Raw genomic sequence first — 23804 nt, forward strand, 5'->3', positions numbered from 1 at the left:
GTCTTCTCCAGGGTGGAGGCCATCATACTTGATACAGGGAGAATTCAGGTATGTCTCATAGAAAAGCTTCAGAAACAGAATACAGAAATCTGCAGAAGACCAGACTTTATCACTTGGTAGGTAACTTGCAGTGCTTTATTTACGCCTTGGCCTGCCTTTGGATATTTGTTCTATGAAACACTGATTCATCTTATGAGTACTGTTAAGTACTTTAACAGTATTTTCTGCTGGTGATAATTTTGATTTTTTTTTTTTTTTGTATATTTTTCAGCCAGGTAAAAGTTAGTCTTCTCTCAGTTCTGGCTTTCCTTTGAAAAACGAACCAACAAATACGCCGAGCGCTCTAGTTAACAGAGTCTTTCTCATGGTTATCAGAACAATTTCTTCTAACCTTAAAGGTTAACAGTTCTCTATATGTTTAGAAGCTCCTGTTATATTGAAGAGTGTTTGTCCTCCCTCTTGCTGTGTCTGCATATATACATGTGGCACTATCCTGTCCAGAACTGAGACAGAGTCATCTGTCAGCTTCTGTATCAGCTGCAAAGAAAATAGCAGGACACTCATACCTTGTAGTGTTTTTATACACTGCAGTACCCTGTGAATCAATAAGACTTGGATTAAATCATATGTTCTTGCACTTGTGTACAAAAAAAAACCCCAAACCCTTCAGTCTCCTTTCTTGAAATCTGTCACAGAGCAATATTTTTATGTTTAAATATTGTTTTGCATAAGCATAAAGGAACAGAACTTGATTCATTCCCCATTTAACAGGATGTGACAGACTAAGTTGCTGCTACTGTTGCTTGCCCAAGAAGCTGCAGTGAATCATTTCATATCGCAGGTGCTTTAGATGTTTCTGCTTCCTTCTGAGCAGCCTCACCTTTTCCACATTTCCTGACCCAATGTGAATTAAAGATTACTCAGCACACTATGCAATTGCTTTTCTGTTCAAGTGGGTCTGATACATTTTACACTGCTTTGTGAAAGCTTTGGATATCTGTACTTTCAGCATTATGCTTTTACCAAAATAATGACAATTCTTCATTCTTGAAAAGGGGCATTTGAAATGTGAAAATTAAATCTTGAATTGGTTTCAGTGTGTTTAACTGGTACTTAATAATGTTTCCTCTAAAAACTAACAAGCCACAGTATTTTCCAGCATTTCACAATAAAATTCAAGAAGTTAAATAGAATGAGATTCAAAAATTAGAGAACTGGAATGATCCTGTTTTATGGAAAAAACTCCAGGACAGAAGGCCCAGAAACACCTACTGGGTACCTCTATGAATTGCCTTAGCATTTACTCCTTGAAGGGGTGGAGACGACTCAGGGGAGCTCTTATCCATGTGTATGAATGCCCAATGGAGGGGTGTAAAGAGGCCATGGCCAGACTCTTCTCAGTGGTGCCCAGTGACAGGATAAGAGACACAGGCACAAACTGAAACACAGCAAGTTCCATCTCATGAGGAAAAATATCTCCACTGTGAGGATGACTGAGTGCTGGAGCAGATTGACCAGAGAGGTTTTGGAGTCTCGTTACCTGGAGATACTCAAAAGCCACCTTGGCAGGGCAACCTGCTCTAGGTGATGCTCCTTGTGCAGCAGAGTTAGACCAAATGATCTTCAAAGATCAACTCCGTCTCTTCTGGGATTCTGCAAAACGCCTAAAGCAAGAGCCAAACTTTACATAGCTGTGCCTCTTTACAGTTTCAAAAAGACAATAGTAGAAAATATGGAGGTCCAAATTGATAAATAGTAAAAATATTTTTTTTAACAGAATAAATGAACAGATTTTACTGAAAGACAGTTCAACTGACTGCTTTATTAGCAGTGGAGAAACTTCTCTTTCCCTACTGATGAGACCAATGTAAATCTCCTTGGCTGAATAAGGAAATTCTTATTGTCTGGATACTTCATTAAGTTATTATTTTAAAACACTTTCTGAAAAACTAAAGAAAAAAATCACGGTCTAAGGCATTTCCTGACATTTTCATGACTCAACAAAAATATAAGTAGCTATTAAACCCTACTGGTCATTAATTCCCTTGTTGCCCTGGGGTGATCATGTCTGTAATAACCAATTGGATCTTGTTTCATTAGATAATTAAACCTCTTAAGTTTCTCCTGTGGTGCCATGATATTCTAGTTTGGCGTGGCAATCAGCCTTACCCTCTTTCTGCTCGGTCTGGGACTATGTTTATACCTGAAGCAACAACTTTTCCATCTGCTCCTGCAAGGACCTCGTTTGAAGTATGGGTCTCTTCCACAGGGTCTGTAAAAATCTATTTTTCTTTTTCAAATAAAGAGAGATGGCCATAAAAACAGCTGTGGAGATATTTTGTGTCAGGATCATTTTTAATTCAGTTTTGTTTCATCCTTATGCACTCTTTCATTCTATTTACTTTTTTATAAGTTACTATAACACCTGCAAAAATACTGTGGTAAATGATAGGAATGATTTTGCAGCTAGTCAAATCAATTGATATGTCATTCCAATTTCTCAGAAAGCTTTCTTGTTATTAGATTTTTATCAATTTGAAAATCTTTTGTCAAGCACACATACTTCATGCTTAAAATTTTTAAGAATATTAAAATAGCTCAAAAGTAATGTTAATTTCTGATTATTTCAGCTGTGAAAATTCATCATAGTAAGCCCACTTCAGAAAAATATAAGAGAATGAAATCATAGCAGATTTTGGTTTAGGGCATTCTCATTTTGATCATTGTCTCATATTTTGATTATTGTCAGTGGTAAGTCAAAGTTTTGCTTGCTCTCATGGTCTCCTGCAAGTCTCTAAGAAACACCTCCTTCCGTATGCTCAGTGCTGTCTGTGTTATTCATAAACTCAGCAGCAGCTTAGTCTATTTGTATTTACAGATTATACTTTTTGAAAACTCTTTGAAGTGACAGCTTGTCAGGTTCTGCGTATCTGTTATGAGTATTCCCCATATGGACATGTTATTGGCAGTCACTGTTTCATGAACATTTTGGGGCAGAACGCATATCTATGTGTTCTTTAGTCTCCCATCATTTCTCCCGCGGTTGTTCAGGGTTCATCCAGCATGAGCTGTTCATACACATGCTCCTTTTTGTGTAATTTTAATATTTTATTCATGAGGTGAGTGGGAATAATTTCATGATATAAGCCAATTTATTCTCATGAGGTTTTGGTGCAGCAGAGTTGAAGCCCCTCTTCTCTTCCTCCCTTCTCCACTGAGCACGTCACCCCAGCAGCTGGATCCGACGTCACCCAGGTGCTGTGGGTGACGTTGCCACAGCAACAACACACACTGGATGCCCCATAACTACACGTGTGTGAGTCAGATTTGAAGTTTTACTGGGTTTTTATTAGTCTGTGATGCAGGGCCCAGTCATATATGCAGTTACCAGCCTGTCCTGTGCTCACAGATGAGCTCTTTGCAGCCCTGACATCTCAGTATGAGCTGCACCAGGCCCTGCCAGGGAAAATAATTCTGGATCCATCCAACCTTTAAGGCAAACCTGGTTATTTCTTATGCTAAAGGTGTTCCAGTTAATTTTTGACAAGATAAAAAGAAAAGGGGGGAGAGAACCTGGGGGATGAAACCTCCACAGGTCTGCCCTATTGGCCCATCTGTCCAGCAGGCACTATAGAAACTGCCTGGTTCATCAGTCATCCCAGACACTCACTGGGCCATTGCACAGCTACAACCTCAAGTTTTACTTTTCAAAAAAAAGATCTTTAAAGCAGCTATAGTAAATAACTGTTGAAGGGAAAATTGGACTTAATTACAATGAATCGTAAAACCTAATTTTAATTCTAATTCAAGCAGCAGCAGTGATAAAAGTTTTCAGTCATATCTAACTTAACAGTGTTCCTCCTTTTTTTCAGACATGGAGATGACTTGATTGTGACTCCATTTGCTCAGGTAGGCACAATTTTGCCATATTTCTCTCATGGTCTTCGATTTAAAGGCCCCAAAGGTCAAATCAATTGTTTTCTACTGTTGTTAATATACATGCATGCTATAAACAGGACAAAAAAGTCTATACAAAAAGTACTAGTCTTCCCACTCTTTTACCTTTACCTCTACTGTCATTATTCCTTCTTGATTATCTTAAAAGTTGCAAAAGCAACAGCATCTTGAGACTAGTCTCCTTTCCAATACAGCAGGAGGCACAGTACTACTATGTACTGATGAAAACAAATCTGTGTTTTCTGTTGCTCTTTATGATCATGGATTCTCCTTCTGGAAATCTTTTATCTGTTCAATTCAAGATAATTTTAATAATATGTTTTATAGAGAGTGCTTAAGCTCCTTCACACATCTAAATCTATTAATTTGATTTTTCCGTTCAGCTGCTGGGTTTTACAAAATATCAACTGAAATGCAGTTGAGAGATTAGGGAAATGACATCTGATTATATTCTTAGGAAAAATCAGCCCTTCTCTAAGAATTATTAGGATAAGCAAAAGCCCCTCTCCTTTCGTAGCCTGTTCATCAGCTACAGCTCTAGATAAGCATGAGGCCCATTCCTCAGTTGCCTTAGCAGAGGAACTCCAAAACTGGACCCACATGTACATCTCATAAACCAGCTATTTAATGTCTTCTTAATAAGAGTGGTAATTCCTCCTGTAGGTTCATTTTTCTTTTGCAAGCAAGCTAAGGCACAGCTTAACCAATTTGGGACTTCCCAGTGATACTAGCTCATGGCATGTGGACCACATTCTATTTCTTTCATAACACCCTTTATTTTCTTCAGTCATGCAGGAGGCTTGTTCCATTTGATTGTGAGCCACCTGGCGGTAGTAGTTCATTTTTTAGCATTTCAGTTGCTGTTCGGTATTATACCAAAGCCCAGTTGCATCCTGTGTTGCTAGAGGCAGCGTGGGATGCTGTATCCCCCATACAGCATCTGGCCCCAAACAGACAAGATAGCTTGCTATCTTTCTCAGAAATAGGACTCAGTAAACTAAGTAAAAACCTGTCACAAAGATATTATTAGTTGCACTTCCCTATACTATAAACCAGGTGTTGTAATTCTTAGAATTTTAATTTTCAGATTAATATAGTCTGAATGATTTGAAAAGCACCAAACTTGGTTTTTTAACATCAGAAAGGTTGAATATTTTATTTCACGTATAGATGCCCTCATATAACTTGATATCCATCATCTAGTTGCAGTATATGTTATTGTCACAGTATCCTGGGAATGCAACTTTGATAACATATGTAATTATTTTTATTCAGTGTTGAATATAAAATACATGAGTTTGCCTCCTTATCCTGATATTTGTAAAGAAAAACATAATGAAATGAGTATTCCCTCATTAAGCAACACACTCTATCTTAACCCATCTGGGAATTGCCCAAAGTAATTTGGACACTGCTAGTCCTGATTATATCCTGAATATTTTCTATCTGTTACAAGCTTTTTTCAAGTCTTCATTTGTCTGCAGCCTCCTGATCCCCTCACAAATAAGTGTAAGGGGCTGTGGGAAAAGGATTGCATCCTCCTTGCCGCAGACCTCAGGAGCCCCAAATCCCATTCCCAGCTTTGCTAGTCTGTAAATTCCTTGTGTGGGTTCACTAAGGAACCAGTCCAGGCTGAGCAACATCTATGAGCAACTACCATAGGAACAGATTAGCAATTAGTTTTGCTGTTTCCTCTCATCCCCAGTCAAGTTCTAAATAATTAACGGTTCCCTCTAACACAGCTGAAAGTGCTGCTCTCCAGTCACACAGATGTATCATATTATCCTTATGTGATACAAAAATTGATGTATTTATACAGCCTCTATCAGTGGAGGATGTTCCTTATAACAAGAGGGTGCTCCTCTACCTGCAGCCTTGTGTAGGAGGAGGCGCAGGTAGGAAGCACTTTGCTGGTATCACCTTTGTAATGGGCAGAGCTTGCAGGAGCTCTCAAGCACTTCCCATCAGCTCAGGTGTGATATCTTCCTCTGGCCTTCTGTCCAAAGCGCCCAAAGGACTGCAGCCCCTTAGAGGAACCACTTTTATTTTCCCTGCCAGGCCAGACAGTCTCATTCCAGTTGCCCTTTGAGGTTTGTGTGGGCTGGGCTGCGAATGGAAAATTCTCTGATAGTTTCTTCTGTGTGAAGCAATGGGCCTGAATGGGCTATTCTCTTCCAAATATGAATGCATTTTAGAGAGCCAAGCAGTATTCTGTGAAAAACTTTCCTCCTTTTCAAGTAAGGCTCTTTAAACAAACAGTGAGTTGTTTATGAGGGAAAAAGAAAAAAGAACCAATTGCCCTTGTATTACAGACATGCTCTTGTTAAATAATTGTCAAAGGCCACAGATGTTAAGCCAATCTTGGAAACCTTTTACAGCTGCCCTGCAATGTTCCTTCCTTCTCCTGGCAGCCCAGTGGAGTGGGGAAAAAATCACTCTTACCTATGCAGAGATTCAGCCTGTGACTGTTTTGTCCTTTCCAGGTGCTGGCCAGCCTGCGTACTGTACGGAATAACTTTGCTGCATTAACCAATTTACAGGATCGGGCACCCAGCAAGTGAGTGTCAATTTTTTGAGGCTAAATTCTTTGCAGTAGTACTTTCTAAATTTTAAAACTAAGAACTATGAGATTAGATGTTGCAAGTGTCAGTCTGTGCCACTAAACCTGCATAAATCATGTGATAACTAGATTTTATTAATCCTTTGAAACCATTGTACTTGACAGCTGAGACGAGAACTCCACCACCTACTAATTGCTCCTGTATTTCTTCCCGTGCATAAACTTGGAGTGGGTTTTTTTGTGGATTTTCTATGATTTTCAATAAACTAGTCATGCATCAAAGGTCATTGAAAGACAACCATTTAGGCAAAGAGACTGAGTCCTATAGATGAACTTGAGTGGACATTTGCACTCATTGCGAGCTATCCCCATGATGTGAACCTCAATTCATCCAAGATATGTGGCAGCCTACATATCCACAGCAATACATAATTATAGATAAGACATAAGAAATATGCTCTTTTTCCAGTCATGTTACAGCATCATAGTATCAATTTTTAACATAATAATTTTGGTTTTTTCCATACAAGATAGAATGGTAAGTCTTTAAGGTTTAAGAAAACTTTTACAGAGATTTGCTAAGGAATTGGAGTAAATTCTACATGAAGTATAAGTTTGTTGTAATCACAGTTTTATAGGAAATGATGCATTTCCTATGTATTCCTATGTATTTAAGTATATTTCTTATATACTTATTATCTTATTGTATTTTATATTAAAATAACTATAAATTTTAAGAATTTAAATTAAGGTAGTGGACAGGTATGTTTAATCTTTTTGTGTATGTCATAAAATCACAGCATTATACAGAAATATCTGCTGCCAAAGATCATTCTGTCCTTTTGAAAGGAATTAGTTAAAGGCTCTTTTAGCACTACTTAATGCTAATTAAACTGGCAGCTTTTGTAATGGAGTAATTTACCTCACCCAAAATGTGCATCCCTAAAAATTAAAGGTAGTTAGTATTTGTGGAGGCTTCATTTCACAGCACTTTCTTGCTGAAGAGATAAGCACATATGACAGCTGCCTACTCGTATATATGCAGTGCCACAGAAAGATGTTTCCAGTCTCCTTGGATGGAATATACAGACCTCATGTATGACACACATGTATAGAATAGTTAAGGTTGGAAGGGACCTCTAGAGATCATCTAGTCCAATCTCCTGTTCCAGCAGGGAATATACCTCTGCCTGCAGCCTCCACACATCCATCCCTGTGTCACTTTGTCAGTCCACAGAATTCCAGCTTTCTTAAATGAGCAAAACTGTATGCTGAGATTATTGCAAATTATTATTCAAATAATAAAAAGAAAAATAAATTATAATTTATAATGGAGATGATAAATGTTAGTATAATGATAAATATGGATATGGATTAAACTTCAAGCTAGCTTCAACTGTTAGGTATGATTAAGCTTTTAATGAACTTGTCAATTCTTAATATTCTCTGCTGGAGTCCCCAGCTTGTAGAGAGATTTGAGGGTCAGCTGTGAATTTCCTTCTCTACTAGAGAGAAATACTTAGTCTATAAAGAAGTATTTGTTCTAGAACAAATATTTGAAGTAGTTTTCATGTCTGTGACAGTGTGTTCCAGTCCTAAATAACTTCATAAGGAAAAGCCTTTTCTCTTAGATTGTTCAAGGATTCAATGATCTACAAGATTGAGGCTTATACTTTTTTTTCTTTTCCTTATCAGACGGTCACCAATGTGTAACCAACCATCTATCAACAAAGCAACTATAACAGGTAAGAGAGATGAGCACGATCACAAATTCACCTGTGAAAGCATCATGGGTTTCTAAACTTAGTATTTATGAAAATTTTAGCCTCAGTGAGAATTGAATTTTAAAATAATCATCTAATATTTTTTCATATCCTTATATCTATCTCTTTAAAGAGAATTTGAGTTGTGTAGTTGTAAAGTCTTGGAGATATATCATCTTTGTCTTTTGATCTCTACCATGTTATTCCTGTTATTATTCCAAGTTTATTCTCCCCTCCCCCTTTTTTGATATAATAGTCCTTGTCCTCCATTTTCTTCATATGTATATGTGTGTGTGTGTAGTGTGATAATTATCTTCATTAGCAACTTTCTGCAATGAAAAATACTAGAAAGAACTGGCTTGAAGATTGATCTTTTATTTGGGAGGTAAATATTTATAGCTATGCAGCAGCAAACCGTTGGCATTACAAAACTTTAGGCATTTTTCAAAGCTAGCTTTTGTGATTCTGTTTCTGTTTCTCCAATATTTAGGAAGTTAAAACAAATACTTGTAAAAGACATTACTATTTCTAAAGAAATACTAGCTTGAAGTCAGGACTGGGATCACAGAATGGTTGAGGTTGGACGGGACCTCTAGAGATCATCTAGTCCAACCCCCTGCTCCAGCAGGGATGTCTAGAACATGTGGGATCCTGATTTACATGATCACTTTTAAAAACCTTACTCTTTAATGCTTTTGGTTAGTATTGGTATTCTTGGAAATAGTATGTGGCAACTTAGTCTTGGACATCTTTATGGGAATACATTTCATTTTAGATCATGTTTGTTAATCCCGGTTAATCAATATGTTCTTACATGGTGTAGTTTTCCAGGAAATTACATTCTCAATGGCATGCTGGTAGAGTAAAAAAGCATTTGCTTTGTCTTGCGGTGAACATGGAGAGACACTTAGTAAGCAGATAATTCATCATTTAAACATAAAACTTATAATTTCCAGATTTTTTAATGTGATTTCTTCTCTACATGACATACGGTTTGATTTTTACTGATTGTTTTTAAACTCTTGTCTTTTAGTTACATGATAGAATTGTAACTCAAGCAGCAAACAATAATTTAGCTTTTTTGAAGGGAAGCGTGACTTTGCCATATTCAATAATTACTTTATTAGGCTTCGATGTGAAGCCTTATTTTTTTTCATCTGTCCTTGTAAGTATTTTTCTCTAAAAGATCTATCCTTTATTCTCCAAGGAACTTGATATGTAATCTAAGCATTTGTGTTTAGGACTCATCAAGGAGCAAAAGGATGAATCTTACAAACTGGCTCTATTCACTGAAAAGTAACTTTGGTTAAGAATGTATTGCAACCATCCTTAATGTTTTGGTAATTAAGTAAGGGGAATAGCAAGGGGAAGTGAGAAGGAAGGAGAGAGGATAAATGCGTAGATCTCATGACCTGCTTCTGGTATAATCTTTTGGTAGTGTATTCATTGAAGAGAGAATTCTGGGTGTTAGTTTCAAGCTACCATCCATGAGACATTGCAGTTATTTATAAGTCTTACACTTATTTTTAATTGTGAGCTTTACTTGTCTCATTAGGAAGTCTGATATCTTTAATGGAGGCAGAGCTTTTTGAAAAATATGTCTCTCTCCTGTGGCTATGAGGAACTAATTTCAGAAAATCTATAATGATGTGATGAAATCCTTGATAATCAAGGACAATGTGATATTGACAGCATTAAATGTGCCTGCATGGGGAGCGTGCAGCAAGCCCAAGTCACGTGCACTGCCACACTTGCTTGCCTGAGGTCTGCTGCTCTTCTCCAGAAGCTGCTCAGACAGCAGGACCCAAGATACTGCTGGAAGTTATTGTTGCTCTTTTTATATTCCCCCCGATCTGAAGGCTTCCATTCAGTTAATCTCCAGAGTACACTGCACATGTCAGAAGCAATAAATCATTGGGAGCTTAGAAGGAAGGAAGGTAGTGCAGCCAGTGGTGCAACTAATCTGAAAATTTCTGTGTGCCAAGAAATATTAGGAAAGCAAGAGCAGAAGGCAAAGAAGAGTAAGGGCAATTTAATCCAATTTAGTTTAATCTGTTTTATCAGGGAAGCTACTGGAACTGCTGTGCCCAAACTGAATTGGGTAAGCTGGGTCCTATGCAAGTTGGATATAGGTTGCTAAAAGACTTCAGGAATACAGAAGAAATATTAAGCATGGAAATGGCTGCAAATCACTTCAGCTGCTGAATGGAAATTGTAGCTGGATACTATTTTGCCTGAAAGGGTTCACCCATTCTTAGTCATAGCCTGTTTTCAGTATTTCCATAGCAACAAATTTCATGGTGTAAGCAAAAAAGTGTGCATAGGTGCTTTCATGAGGCATATTCAACCCTAGTAAAGCATGCTGCAGTAAGGCTAAGAAGAAAAATATATTGCAGATGCTTTTCATGCTGCTCTTAGAATGATTAAAAGCCCTTTTGGATGCTATCATGCTTCTGATTTCTTCCCAGGGATATTTGAAGTGCAGCCTGTGCAGTCTTTCCTACTGAAAAATCCTTCTGTATGTGCTGCTCTCACAGCTTAAGTCACTGAATATCTAGAGTAAAATTGAGCTCCTCACATCAGCCAAATGGCACAGCCAGCAATCTCAGCAAGAACTGGTCACCTGTGTGGTAAAATAGGGGACTTGAAGGTACAGCATCACTGCACAGTGTCAGTATTAAAACTAAATAGACACCTAAGAAGGGAGGGTTTAAGCTATGAAGTCTCTTGGAAGAAGTGTCTTTAGGAAGAATCTAACTGAGGAAAGAGAAAATTACAGAAAGCAAAACAAAATTTTAGCAGGAAGTGATAATGGCAAAAGATAAGGGAAAAAAAGATGAAAAGGGATTTGGTAAAGAAAAGTAAATAAAAATGCAAAAGCGAAGTTTTTCCATTTAGTTGAAAAAGTATTTTTTGACTATTATAAGAAATGACCTTGAGAAATAAATGTGGGAGAAAATGCAAGAAATAGGAGACTGAGAATGGTGGAATTGAAAGGTGCAGCAGTACCTGAATAAAGTGTTCAGTCTGGTCAAAACGTTGCTCCACATGAATTTTTTTCAGAAACTGCATTGAAAAAATACTCAATGTATGTCTGTGGCCCACCTGCTCTTCAGGATAAGCCAGGTGTGTTACAGCATGCTGAGAATCCCTTTCCAGACAAAGTACAGGGCAGGAGGTGGCAAATTTTCATGTAACAACAGACTTCTTGGATGGCACTTTTCTTACCAGCTTTAGACATACAGAAGTTTGGTATCTCTAACTTGTCAAGACTAGAGTCCCTTTATAGGCAGTGCAAATGAGTACCTGCAAATTGACTTATTTTGGATATCTCCTTTAAAGGCAGCTGAGCTGCTCCCTAAAAGTGTCTTCTTTCCTCTTTCTTTCCCAAGGCCTGCCCGAGATATATATAAATATTTATAGCTCTGTGCTTGTTGTAGCTCTTCCATGCTCAGTGTTCTTTAGTTCTCCTCTTCCAGTGAGTCACACCTTCAAAGCATGGTATGCCTGGTGCCTCACGTCAGCTTAATGGTGCTCCGAGCATCACTAGTGAACTGAGTCACCTTCTATTTTCCAGACACTCTAGTAGCAGTGAAGCCAAAGCTGAACATTTGTGTTGTGATTTCTGATGGATTAAAATATCTTTTTATTACTATAGCTCTATTATCTGAATTTCTTAATGAAAATGAATTAGATGTGAAGGAACTATATGAGTTCTTAATGTGTATTAGGTATTGGATCTCACCACTTTCCTGTCTGCTAATTATAATTTGTGAACTTAGTCTGGTGGATGATTTTTTATGAAAAATATACATGTAAAAGGAGGTAAGTCTGTCTGAGAGAATGAGTCTCTGAGCCTCTGAATACTATCACAACCGGTGATTAACTGCTGATTAACATTACTGGCAAGTAATGTCTTAGTTAACTTGAAAGCACAGATACAGGATCTGATTCATATTTGTGTATATATATGTATGTATGGTGTGTGTATATATATATATGCACATGTATGTATGGTTATATATATATATTAGAGAAGCATCTTGTTAACAGAAATAGATTCAAAGTAGAGTTAATTATAGGTCCTTTAGGTTACAAAGTGTCAAGGGGCCTCTAAGTAAAGATGTGTATACATGACAAATAAACCATTTAATTTAATAATAAATCATAATTGCAAAGTTCATTTTTTAGAAGTTGTTTACACTTTAAAATTTTCCACTAAAACTACCACAAGTCTATTTCATCATAGATAGAGCAGAATATTTGAAAATAAATAAAAATAAATAAATAAAAAAAACATAAAATATTTCTACATTTCATTTACTAACAGGTAGGAAGAACATGGCTTAGTGTCAGGAAGACCTCTTCAGGTTTTTTTTGTATATACAGAAACCGAACCAGTAAAAATACTATAAATTTAAACTGAATTAATATGTTACCAATTATTCTTATTACTTCTCTTTGGACTAGAGTTTAGCACTCTTAGAGTTTGGACTTTTTAAATGCAAGCAGCTGGATGAGAAGCAGGTTACAGAAGAAAACCAGAGATTGTATCAAATTGTATTGAGAATAATGTATTGATAAACAGTTAAATAAGGAGTAACTGTATTTCTAAGAGTTGCACCTCTGCAAATTTAGATCCATAGGGCATTCAGACCATCCCTCTGCCATGAATAGCATCCTATAGATAGTGCTTTGAATGGTAACCTTCCTTATCCTAACAGTAGCAACAAACCAGCAACAAAGAAAAAAAAATCCTGATACTATAGAAATCTAAGGGCCTTGGCTACCCAGATGGATAGACATAATTATGTCCACTAAAATTTAAATACAGAAATTTCTGAATCCTATAGTTCAGTTTTATTGAAAACATGAACCTCATCACATGGAAAATGCATATCTCAAAAAAAAAAAAAAAATAAAGTGCAATAGTTTTCATTTCATGCCTTAGAGTTATATTATTGCTGACTATGAGGAAGCATTTATGCTCATGAGATGCTGTAAGCTGGTCCAAGTCTAATAGGTAAAGTCTTAAATATCCTGATGACCTGTCTGGACTGTACAGTTTATCATTGCATGGAGATCTCCAAAATAATCCTAATGTTTATTGTGTCTGTGATTACATCAGAGCACAGCAGTGGCATAAAGCAAATGTGAGAACACAGGAGGGGACAGGAAAGAACAAAGATGCCTTACAGAAGTTAATTCTTGCATTATTGAGGTAATTGCTGCTAGCTTGGGAACAGATATATGGAACTGAGTTGATGCTAAAGCCCTTGAGAACAGAGGTCTAAAAATAAACAATATTTCAAATCTTTAACAACAACAAAAAAACTTTTATTGTAGCATCAGTGTCATATTTTAAGTTGTTGAAGAACTTAGATTTCATACCCAGGCTTAGGCAGATATATAAAACATGCCCTATGTAATTGCAGTATATAGCACTTCTGTTGGTTTAGTCAGCAGGATTATAGGTATAATGAGCACTTCCCACTCTGACTTCATTTGCCCATTGCATATATTTTTATCTTATTACAGAGAAGTATTCCTACAGTAAACTGTACTGACAAACTTTTGGCAAAGGCAAAGATACAATGTTCTGAAATTCTCACTCAAGGTAATTGAGTAAAAGGTACTTTCCTGAAGCACGGAAAAAAAGCTGACAGACTGTTTTTAAAGAGAAGGGAGATGTTTTTGGTAAAACTACTTTTGCTCTTAGTGTAGTTTAGTAAAATATATGTAAATATTTTCTTCTTTGTACTCTGTGGATATTCTAACAAACTATAAGCTACCTCAGCAAGTTGTTTGAATTTCATGGTGAATACCACAGAGACTTGTATTTTCAAATGTAAATATGCTTTGTAGCATTTTCACATCCTTAAGTCTCAGTAAATTGCTCCTAATCTTTGAGAAATTTGCAGATATATTGGAACAGACTGCAGCAACCATAACAGGACACGTTGTCAGTGGCTGACTTTGACTTAGAAGTGCTTTATATGCAGGAAAGCCACTGCCACACAAATACTAGTCCTCCTCAACTTGCTTTTTAGGGGAATATTTTCAAAACTCATGTTTAGGACCAGAATTCTTAATGAGAGTCAGTTAAATGTGGCCTTTTAACTTCTACACATGCTTTTGAAGTTCACTTTTAATTGAAGATAGACTCATTGTAATAGGTTTCTCAAATAGACAATATAGAAATAGAAAAATAACATATCTAAAAACAGATAACATAATGCTCAGCATTGCTTGGTGTGGATTTTATGCTATGTGAAGAGCAGTGGAACAAGAGAGAGTAATAGACAATTTGAAAGAAATACTGTGTGGCAGGTTCTATACTTTGTGTAGGTTTTTCAGGAGGTACCAGGGCACATACACATGCCAGTGCTCTATGGCACTGTCAGTCAAATAAATAACAAATAAATGTCATTGTCACTTCTTCCCAACTCCGCTCCTGCCTTTAAAATCAAAGGAATGGATCTCTTATGAACTCACCTCTTAGGCTAGTATTTTTCGTATTTGATATTAAATCAAAGTACTTGGCATGAATTGTGCAGTATAATTCAGAGTTTACTTATCCTACTTTCTTGCCTGGATATTCATTTAGTGGTAGCTAAATGTGTGCAACCACTCTCTGTGTGCCTAAAAATACTTTGGAACTTAGCAGTCCTCTTTAAAAAAGTAATTGCCTTCCTTGGAAAATAAATTCTGATATTATTGACTTTTGTATTACGCAGGCCAAGGTGCAGAGGGTAATTTTCTTGAGCTGTAACTTTGTCATTGCTGTTACTTCTGATGACCTTTCAGTATCAACAGTGTCACACATAGTTTTGAAGCTCAGTAGATAAATTGGAACAGCAGAAGAGAATATTGAGGAAACTAAACTGCAAGAAAGGCACATGCATTTTTTAGAAGTATATTTATACAGAAACTGAATTTGGAGTGGAATTCAGTCATGTCTCCTGCTCAGGGTAAACAATTTCTGTAAGGGACAAGCAGTGAATTGGAGGGAGAGGAGTCTCCTTCTTTCCCCTGCTTGCGCTGCCAGTCCATTTTGTAGCGTGAACTAGAAGCCTCTAGTTCTTCCCCTGCGCATGCAGAATTTGTGGACACTTGATTATCTATTTGCCTATTTTCTGTTAAAAAATAGCTCTTTTTTCTCACAGCTTGTGTAGCAGAGCTTTATCATGAAAAGCTACGTGCTTGAAATGGGTCATTTGAAAAGAAAACTAATAAATTGTGTTTTCCTTCTAGAATGAATAGTATTCATGTCTCTAGTTTAGTCCTTTCCCTGATTTAAGGGTGGTGGTGTCATTGGCAGGCTCTATCTGTGAGGGCCTATTGAATGCTTTCTCCACTTTGATTTGAAAATCTTTAATTCACGCTGCATTTGTTTTTCACCTGAATAAGAGAATCAAAATGCAATTTCTATCTAGTGCTGAATTAAGTTCTATGTGTTTGTTAAACAGCGATTAACTTTCCTGAGGCAGAATGGCAGGATGGTGATTGACATGGTTTTGGACAACATAAGCTGTTTATTTATTAGCCTGCATTCAGAGATGTTAATAAAAATGTAGTACAAGAGAGAATGGTCCCTACCCTTGACTACTGTACAGTATCTTAATTTTTTATTTTTGGAAAAATTCAAACTCTGTCAGTAGTGAAAGTATGCGAACAGTTATCAGGATCACCTAGGATATTTTTAAATGATGACTTACCCTGCCTGCATCAGTGGCCAAATGGCAGTTTTCATTATGTTATTTTAAAATGCTTATTAACACATACTGTGAACATACGCATTTCCCAGAGTCATCTCCCCAAAACCAAAAATTAGAAAATAAATGCAGATGTTTTGAAGTGCGTAGTATACTACATCACTTGGCTGCAGTATAATGATCTGGTCTTGGTGGTCATGTGGTGAAGCTATCTCAGTGTGCAGAGACTAGAAGGCTCACAGCTGACCTCTGCCTGTGAGCTTTATCTAGGACCTTGGGTTACTTTTCTATAAGGCTGCACTGTAGTACAGCTTTGGCTCTGAAATATAGTTAGCACATTGTGCAGGTAGAATACACAGGCATGCTGAAACAAGAAGATGTACTCAAGGTCAAAAGAAAAACATGAGAGATGCTCATCTAGATTATCTCCACACTGATAATTTCATATGCAACCCAACACAGATGTAGTTTCTTACTTTTAAAGCCAAATTGCGGTAGATTTTTGACGCTTCAGGAAAAATCACTATATCATAGTTTCACCAAAATATTTCACCAAATGTTTCACCAAAAATTTTACTGGAAAGACAGACAGGAGAGTAAGTTTAGTGTGCTTCCCCTTGTCTTTTCAGCTCAGTTGTGTCACTTACTGTCACTTTTGCGAAATAGGCATGACTCCAGGTTGCATTTACTGCACTGATGATACTAAAAGAACAAATGAAACACTGGAAAGTGGCTTAGTTTGTAGGACTGAGGTGAGAAGAATCTGGAAGAAAAAAAAAAAAGAATCTTGTCAATGTCCTTTTTTTTTTTTTTTTTTTTTTTTTCTATTCTGAATGCAGCCCATTGGCAGATGTGTGTAGAAAACAAAACTCAGTAGATGTGGGTTTTGGTATGATCATCTGATGTAGCCTAAGTGCGTCACTTTTTCTTTCCACACTTCATCAAACTTCTAACATGTGTGATCAGTGACATGATCTTTTCTCCAGATGAAAAGGTGGATTTCAGAATGCTTTTCCATTAATAGGTTACGCAGAAAATTCTTTATAGAAACGTATTCGCTTTCCTGAGTATGCATGTAAGTGTAAATAGCTACACCAAGACTACCCACTGCAGTGCCCAAGGTCTGGATTGATGATACAAAAGCTCCTGCCAGCCTGAGCAAAGCAGTGAATCAGAGCACCCAGCTCTGGATGTTGCATTAAATCTTGCAAAGTGACTCATCGTCAGCTGCAGGGAGTAATTCCAGCTCTGGCTGTAGGAAAATCAGCTTGTGTTTACTGTGCTTCCCTGGGAATTGGGATGAATAGATTCAAATGCTGGGGACAGGAAGCACCTAGAGCTCAAGCCTCTGTGCTTGGGAGAGGTTCTAACAGCCTCATGCAAAAAGACCATCACCACAATCCTGCTCTCCTGTGTGAGCTGAATAACCTCGGAAGATCTCGCAGTGGTGGGATCAGGTGTGCATGGAAGTCAATCACGTATTCACATATACCCCTGTGTTTCATATTTCCAACTAGCTGGCTCTGTGTATTAAACCATCTGTATAGCCTCTGGCTTTGTGCTTCTTGGAGGAAGGCAGCTTTCTGAGGGAATCTCGATGGACTTCGGTGCACCGAAGGGGCAGGTCTTTGGGAATCACCCAGAGACATTACTTGGGTGTCACTAATTGGAAAGGAGGCACCAGTAGTGCAAAACCTCATGCAGCCCCAAATCCCATCAGGAATTTCCATGCAGAAACCTGCTGGGAAACCATAACAAGCAATCTACTGGACATGTTCCTGGCACTTGCAATGACAGGAGGCAATGAAACTCCTGTAGTTCTTACTGGGAAGCTTTCATTTTAAATATTAAAAAGTCCAGGGTATGTTTAAAATTTTCTCATCACCATAGTTCTCAGGCAGGTTTCTAGAACTGTTTGACTTCTGGCTTCTCTTAATGTATTGGGTTTTTTTTTTCCATTATAGCCTTAATCTGTTCACAGTTGAGAAGTTTCAGCTTCAGCTCATTTGGGGACTTTTTTTTTTTAAGGAATATTTAGATTTAATCCTCAAAATAATATGATATTCCTAATTAAGCACTTTTGGCCATATACATGAAGTTGTAGTTGATAATTAAATAATAAAAATGATTCCCAAATATTTGCATTAAAACACTAGTAGTAAATTGCAGATCTAATTCATGATTCTTTCCCCATGCAGTGTTTTAAATGAATTTCTGCAACTGGTATTTATTTTTGAAAGCATAAATTAGATCTGAAGTTGAACTAATTCTAAGCCAAATGAAAAATAAAGATGACAGACAATAAATAAAGGTACCTAGTCTCCCATGCCATGGAATAATAATTTGGTTTCTTTCCTTCGTAATGAGGAAAAATGTAGCCCTACATCTGAGTCAGTGAATTTTGCCACTATATAAATCATTTATTACTATGATAAAGAAACAGGAAATAACTCAGAAATAAATTATACAAGTGACTACTGTATTAATAGATATTTTAAAATGCCACTTATTTTCAGTAAGCCATATGCTAGTGCTTAATGACATACTGTGGCAACCATTGACTAATTAGTCTTTAAGGAATGCAAAGATGAAAAGAAACAAAAAAAAAAATAAAAAGAAGTCAGTGCAAAAGAAATGAAGGAGCAAATCAGTAAACTGTTTGACATAACCTGATTACACAAGCTAGCTAAATGTTTTTATTGGTATGCAGAAAGTTGAAGGGGGGCAGCTGACAGAAAAAGAAACCAGTAGTTACTTGGTGAGAGTTTTTGATGCTGCTCCTATTACTATAGCTTTCAAATCCCACTTCTTAGGGGGAAAAAGTAAAATCAGAGTTTTGGGCAGGTTTGTTTCTTCTTTATTTACATTTGGCAAATAGCAGCAGCAGTGATTCGACTGTTCTGAGCTCTGGCAAATGTAATGCCCTAAATCTGCCTTTTGTATTCCGTCCTTTCTGATTGTGAAGCTAGAAGGATAGGTATGAGGACTACTAGCTGCAGAAATACTTTTCTTCTGTTCTTCTCAACATTCAAATAAAAAGGCTGAGTCTTGTCATACGCTGCTCAAACCTCAGCCCTGAAAATGGGTGTCTGCCAGGCCAAGGAAGGAGGCCGGAGAAGGCCTGTGTAGTCCTGAAGCCATTCTTGTCCCTGCAGGTCAAGGCTGTTTACAGAGAAGGAACAAGCAGCTGACACACGTACTTACTACGTGCAGGCCTGTCATACAGCAAAATAATCGTGAGGTGGCAAAACTGCTTATTTCTCATGTACTTCTGCTACTTGGAAAGATAGCTAAGCATGTTATTTATGAGACACAGGCATTCATTGTGTGATATCGTGAAACAAAGATGGGATTGCTTTGCTCCAACTAATTCTCATCATGAGTCTACGAGACTTTGCTCTGCCGAGTAAAACCTGCAATACCAATGAGTCTATTACAGCATTTCCCTCTGATCTAGCACAGTTCTCCTGGCAAATTTATACTCCCTTGAATTCTGTGCTTCACCTCTTTCCCAATTTCTTTTAGGTATTTTTCCCTTTATCTAGTGTGATATGAAGATGAGATAAGCCCCAGTGGGGGAAAATAAAAAGAGAATTCTTGTAGCCTCATTCCTTACTGAAAGGGGAAAAAAAAAGCCACATTGTTGTTTGTAATAATTGTATAATTATTTTTCATATATATAAATGCCATTCTCAACACATGCCCACTGAACACGAAGCTGATGCTCAAAAGAGTAACTGTTGCTTCAGTAACGTATATACTTATATACAGTATGTGTTTGTGGTATGACCTGGTATGTTGAAATACTTATCAGGTCTAACTGGAAATCTCTTTCTCTGAAGATGTGAGTCTTGTCTATAAAATACAGGCTATAAAGATAGCACAGATTTTCCAGGAACCTCTTTGAAGATTGGTTTCTACTTCATATGTTAGGCAAGCTTTCTGATAGACATTGATTCTTGAAAATTATTTCTAGGATTCAATGGTTCTGTCAGAGTCCAGTACTGTAAGCCTTTCTCCCAGCTATGGATTGACCTTGCAGAACTTGATTATAAAACGTCTGCAGATATCCATTCACAAAATAATGTGAAATAATAATGTGAAAATAATAGAAGTTTGAGATCAATATTTTACAGAATAAAATTTCAAAGAATAAAATGGCAATATAATAAAAGATTTCCCACTCGGTTATACTTCATCAAATATAAAACAATATATCTATCAGCCAAAAAAATTTAAAAAACTATAAAATGCCATTCTTTCTCTGAAGATGTTAAGAACTGCCTTCCAGAGAGACTATTTCAAGATTTTTTTCTTCTGCAATGTTCTAGAATAAATTTCTCAAATTTAAAAAGTGGAGTGAAGTCAATACATTATCATGCAAGTACACATTAAGCCCATTCTAAAGAAAAACTTTGAGATTTTGTCCAAAACAATGTTTCTAAAATTAAATTAGTATAATTTCAGTTTATATAAATGAACCTTATCAGTCATTTATTTCCCCTTACTGATCCCTGCAATAAGCTATGAAGTTGTAATTATTGCCTTAAATAGTTGTAAATATTTCCTTAAATCAGTTGCTGCCATTCCAACCCTGACAAGCATACAGTACTTAGTACTGCAGAACTGAAAAGTTTCCTCCAAAATTAATGTGCCAGGGAGGTGGCCCAGGGTAACTGATCATAGACAAACATTTCCATAGGATGTTGAGGCCTGCTGGAAGCATAGGGAGCACTAGGAATATTTTAAAGGAATTTAATACCATTTTAAAATGTACAAAAATTAAGAGATCTGATGATAGCTAAATTTCTATAATAAAGGACTATGTACAAGCATATGGGCCCATGAACCGAGCTTGCCTTCCCATTATCAAATGCATATTTAGTGAGTTTTTGCCTCTCATCATCATTTAACCCACACAGAACAACAACTTGAATTGCTGAAAATGAAACTATTGAATTGTGGTGTAGGGTTCACACAGCAGAATTAGTTTTATTGGAATCTTAAACAGGTAAAGGGAAATTGCATTTCAGAGCCTTTTAAAAATATTCACAAAGGAACCAAAATCCCCAAAATCCCCTAAAATATCCTGCTGAATAATATTAAAATGCAATAGGAAATATTCAGCTTTTATACCTCCTAAACATTTTTTTTTACTTTCTTTTAAACTCTTTGTCCCAAGTTGATTCTTTCTGAAACACCAGTGATTCATCTTAAATATTTAGCTGGCCTTTTCTCATGTAGGCAAGAAAGTCTCGCATATCAAAACAGAGAGATCACTATGCAGATATGACATTCAGACATGAAACCTGGAAGATTCACTTCTCTGAGAAAAGAGAAAAAAATAATAAAAAAAGCGACTGCTCCCCTGCCCCCAGACAAGCCTAAAGCAGATTGTAGCTGAGAAGAAAAGGGAAAAAATAAGATTTAACTGTAGAGACTCAACAGTGTATGAAGAGAGGTAAGGAAGCTTATTAATAACTGAAATGCACAAACAGCCCGGCTGTGGCCTAAAGTGCTTTTCCCTCCCGACTTTCACAGCAGTTTGCTGAGATAAATATTTTCATCTTCCTTTCAGTGAGAAAAATGTCAAAATACCCATTGCTTGTTAAAAATGAAGTTACTGCAGATTAGCCAGTTTCCATTACCCTGATTTCAGAGTGTAATAAATGCAATCAGTTAATTTATCTTGAGCAGTAACTTGCTGAGTTTCCATTCTAGGAACCATGCTTTCAAGGTGGTTTTGAAAGGCTTCACGTTGGGCAAGAGGCAGAGCCATGGTTTGGAGAGGACACGAGTGACTTGCAGGTGCCGCTCTCCAGTGTTGTGTTGACTGGTCCGTGTGCATGTCTGACACGGAGCAAGGTTGGGGCGAGTTAGCTTAAAATCCCAGGCAAAGTGGAGCTCCGTGTGGAGCATCCCAGGATGCGGTGCTGCCCGGAGGAGCCCGAGGCACCGGGGCCTGGGCCTCTTCTGAGGCGGCTCTGTGGCCAGCGCTGGCCTCATACATTGGCTCCCCGAGCTCTGCTGCAGCGTCGCAGCCTCTCCGTGACTTCCTCTCTCACGGTCCTGCCACAGACACATCCCCTAGTGTCGGGGACACGATGCTCTGCTGACCGGCCGCTGGAAAAGGCATTGGAAAACGTGTGGAGTGGCGGAATGGCCCAGCGTGCCGTGCAGCTGTGCTGCACAGCCTGAGGAAGGCAAGGAGGCTGGCGGGGGGGAAAAATAAGTCTCAAAAAGCCTCTTAGCTATATTGCAGATTTAAATGCAGCTTTTTACATTTGCTTGGCAAATTTTATAGGGCCGAGATGGCCTGTGTTAATGCAAAGGATTTTGTTTAAAAAAAAAAAAAAAAGTTCTTTCTTCCTTTCAACTTACTGTTCTCCTTCGACCTATTCCCTGAAAACAAAGAAAATCATTGTCTTGCTCTGTCTCCTCATTATGTCTGTTTTCCTTCATTCGGTATTTTATGTCTCCTCTCTTATGACCTGACTTTACTCTTTTCTCATATTTTAGTCTCTTAGTGTTTTTCTCCAGATGTGATCCTGCAATGTGCAGTCATATCTTTACAATCTATTATCTTTATTATCTTTATTTTCCTTCACATCCTCTTTACAAAACAACAGCAGCAGCAGCAGCAGCCACAAAAAAAAAAAANAAAAAAAAAAAAAAGAAAAAAAAAAGTCTCAGACAGATTAGAATATTTCTAGACCTACAGGGAAAACCTTGTCAAAATAGACTGCGTATGGAGCATTTATAAAATCTGAACTGGATCCAACAGCTTTTACTTAGAATGCTGGATTCAGTTATGCTTTTTCTATGTTTTAGTCTAAGTAATGAGAGTTCTCTGAAAATTAACATTTTATCACTGCAGGCTTTTTAATTATTTGTAATACTTTCTTAAGAATTGTTTATGAAGAAATAGGTTTTTATATTTGTTGGGTATAAAATTACCTTCTCTTCATATTCCTTTCTTTTGTGTACAGTGTATGCCAGTACAATAGTTTCACCATTCTTGAATACAAAATCTGAGCACAAAAAATATGTAAGCTCTGTTTTAGGGAAAAAATGAATTTATTAACAGTAGCTCGCACATTCTGTATGACAGAGCTCAGTATTCCCGTATTTTACTATGATTTCCATTTTATTGCCTGCCTTGCTGCTCGCCTCATCACCTGGCAATGCTTTGCCAGGGTTATTTGGAAGCCAGTGTCGGTATTTCAGCACAGGGGGCTGGTTTTCTTAGCCCGATCCATGCAGTGCTGTATCCCCTATCTGTAGGTTACCAGGTTGGGTTGGTGAACTCCGGGCTAGAGCCTCTGCTCTCCCAGCTCCACGGCTATTCCAGCCAGGGCACCTTATCTATACGTGCCCATGCCGTGAGCACATCTCTGGTGTGTCAGAGCTGTGTCAACACAGCTTCAAACAAAACACATCCCACGTGTGCTATTAAACCGCTAGACCTCTGGGAGCCCTTCCCCACGCAGCCTGTGCCTGGTGTTGCTGGAGCGTGGATCTTACAGATGGCATTTAGCTTCATTAAAGAAGGCTTTCCGCTATAGAATTGGAATAGTCACCTAATACATGAGCTGCTTCACGGAAAGGATGGGGCCGCATTTTTAGTGAGTTGTTTAACATACGAAGTCATTCAGCAGGTGAACAGGTTCAGGATGTGGTGCTCCTAAATTCAGTCTCTCTGTACAGTCTGTGCTTTTAGCTGAGGCTGGAAACAGGAATTGTTCTTTAATGAGAGAGGGGAAAAAAAAAATCTGCTTAACGTGCTTTGCTGTAAGGGCTCCTCTCCAG

At 37.6% G+C, this 23804-nt stretch overlaps 1 protein-coding gene across 2 annotated transcripts in view; it reads left to right on the forward strand.

The window, feature by feature from the left end:
- The window catches only part of PDE4D (phosphodiesterase 4D), a 303714-nt gene that overhangs the window by 207149 nt on the left and 72761 nt on the right, over positions 1-23804 (forward strand). For both annotated transcript variants that reach the window (XM_026037174.1, XM_026037182.1), the window contains exons 3-5: positions 3873-3909; positions 6441-6514; positions 8213-8262. In XM_026037174.1, coding sequence (XP_025892959.1) covers positions 3873-3909; positions 6441-6514; positions 8213-8262 — 161 coding nt within the window. The remainder of the gene's footprint in view (positions 1-3872; positions 3910-6440; positions 6515-8212; positions 8263-23804) is intronic.

The sequence above is a fragment of the Nothoprocta perdicaria genome, unplaced genomic scaffold (assembly GCF_003342845.1).
Source record: "Nothoprocta perdicaria isolate Ctin4 unplaced genomic scaffold, notPer1 scaffold_1, whole genome shotgun sequence".
NCBI lineage: Eukaryota > Metazoa > Chordata > Aves > Tinamiformes > Tinamidae > Nothoprocta > Nothoprocta perdicaria.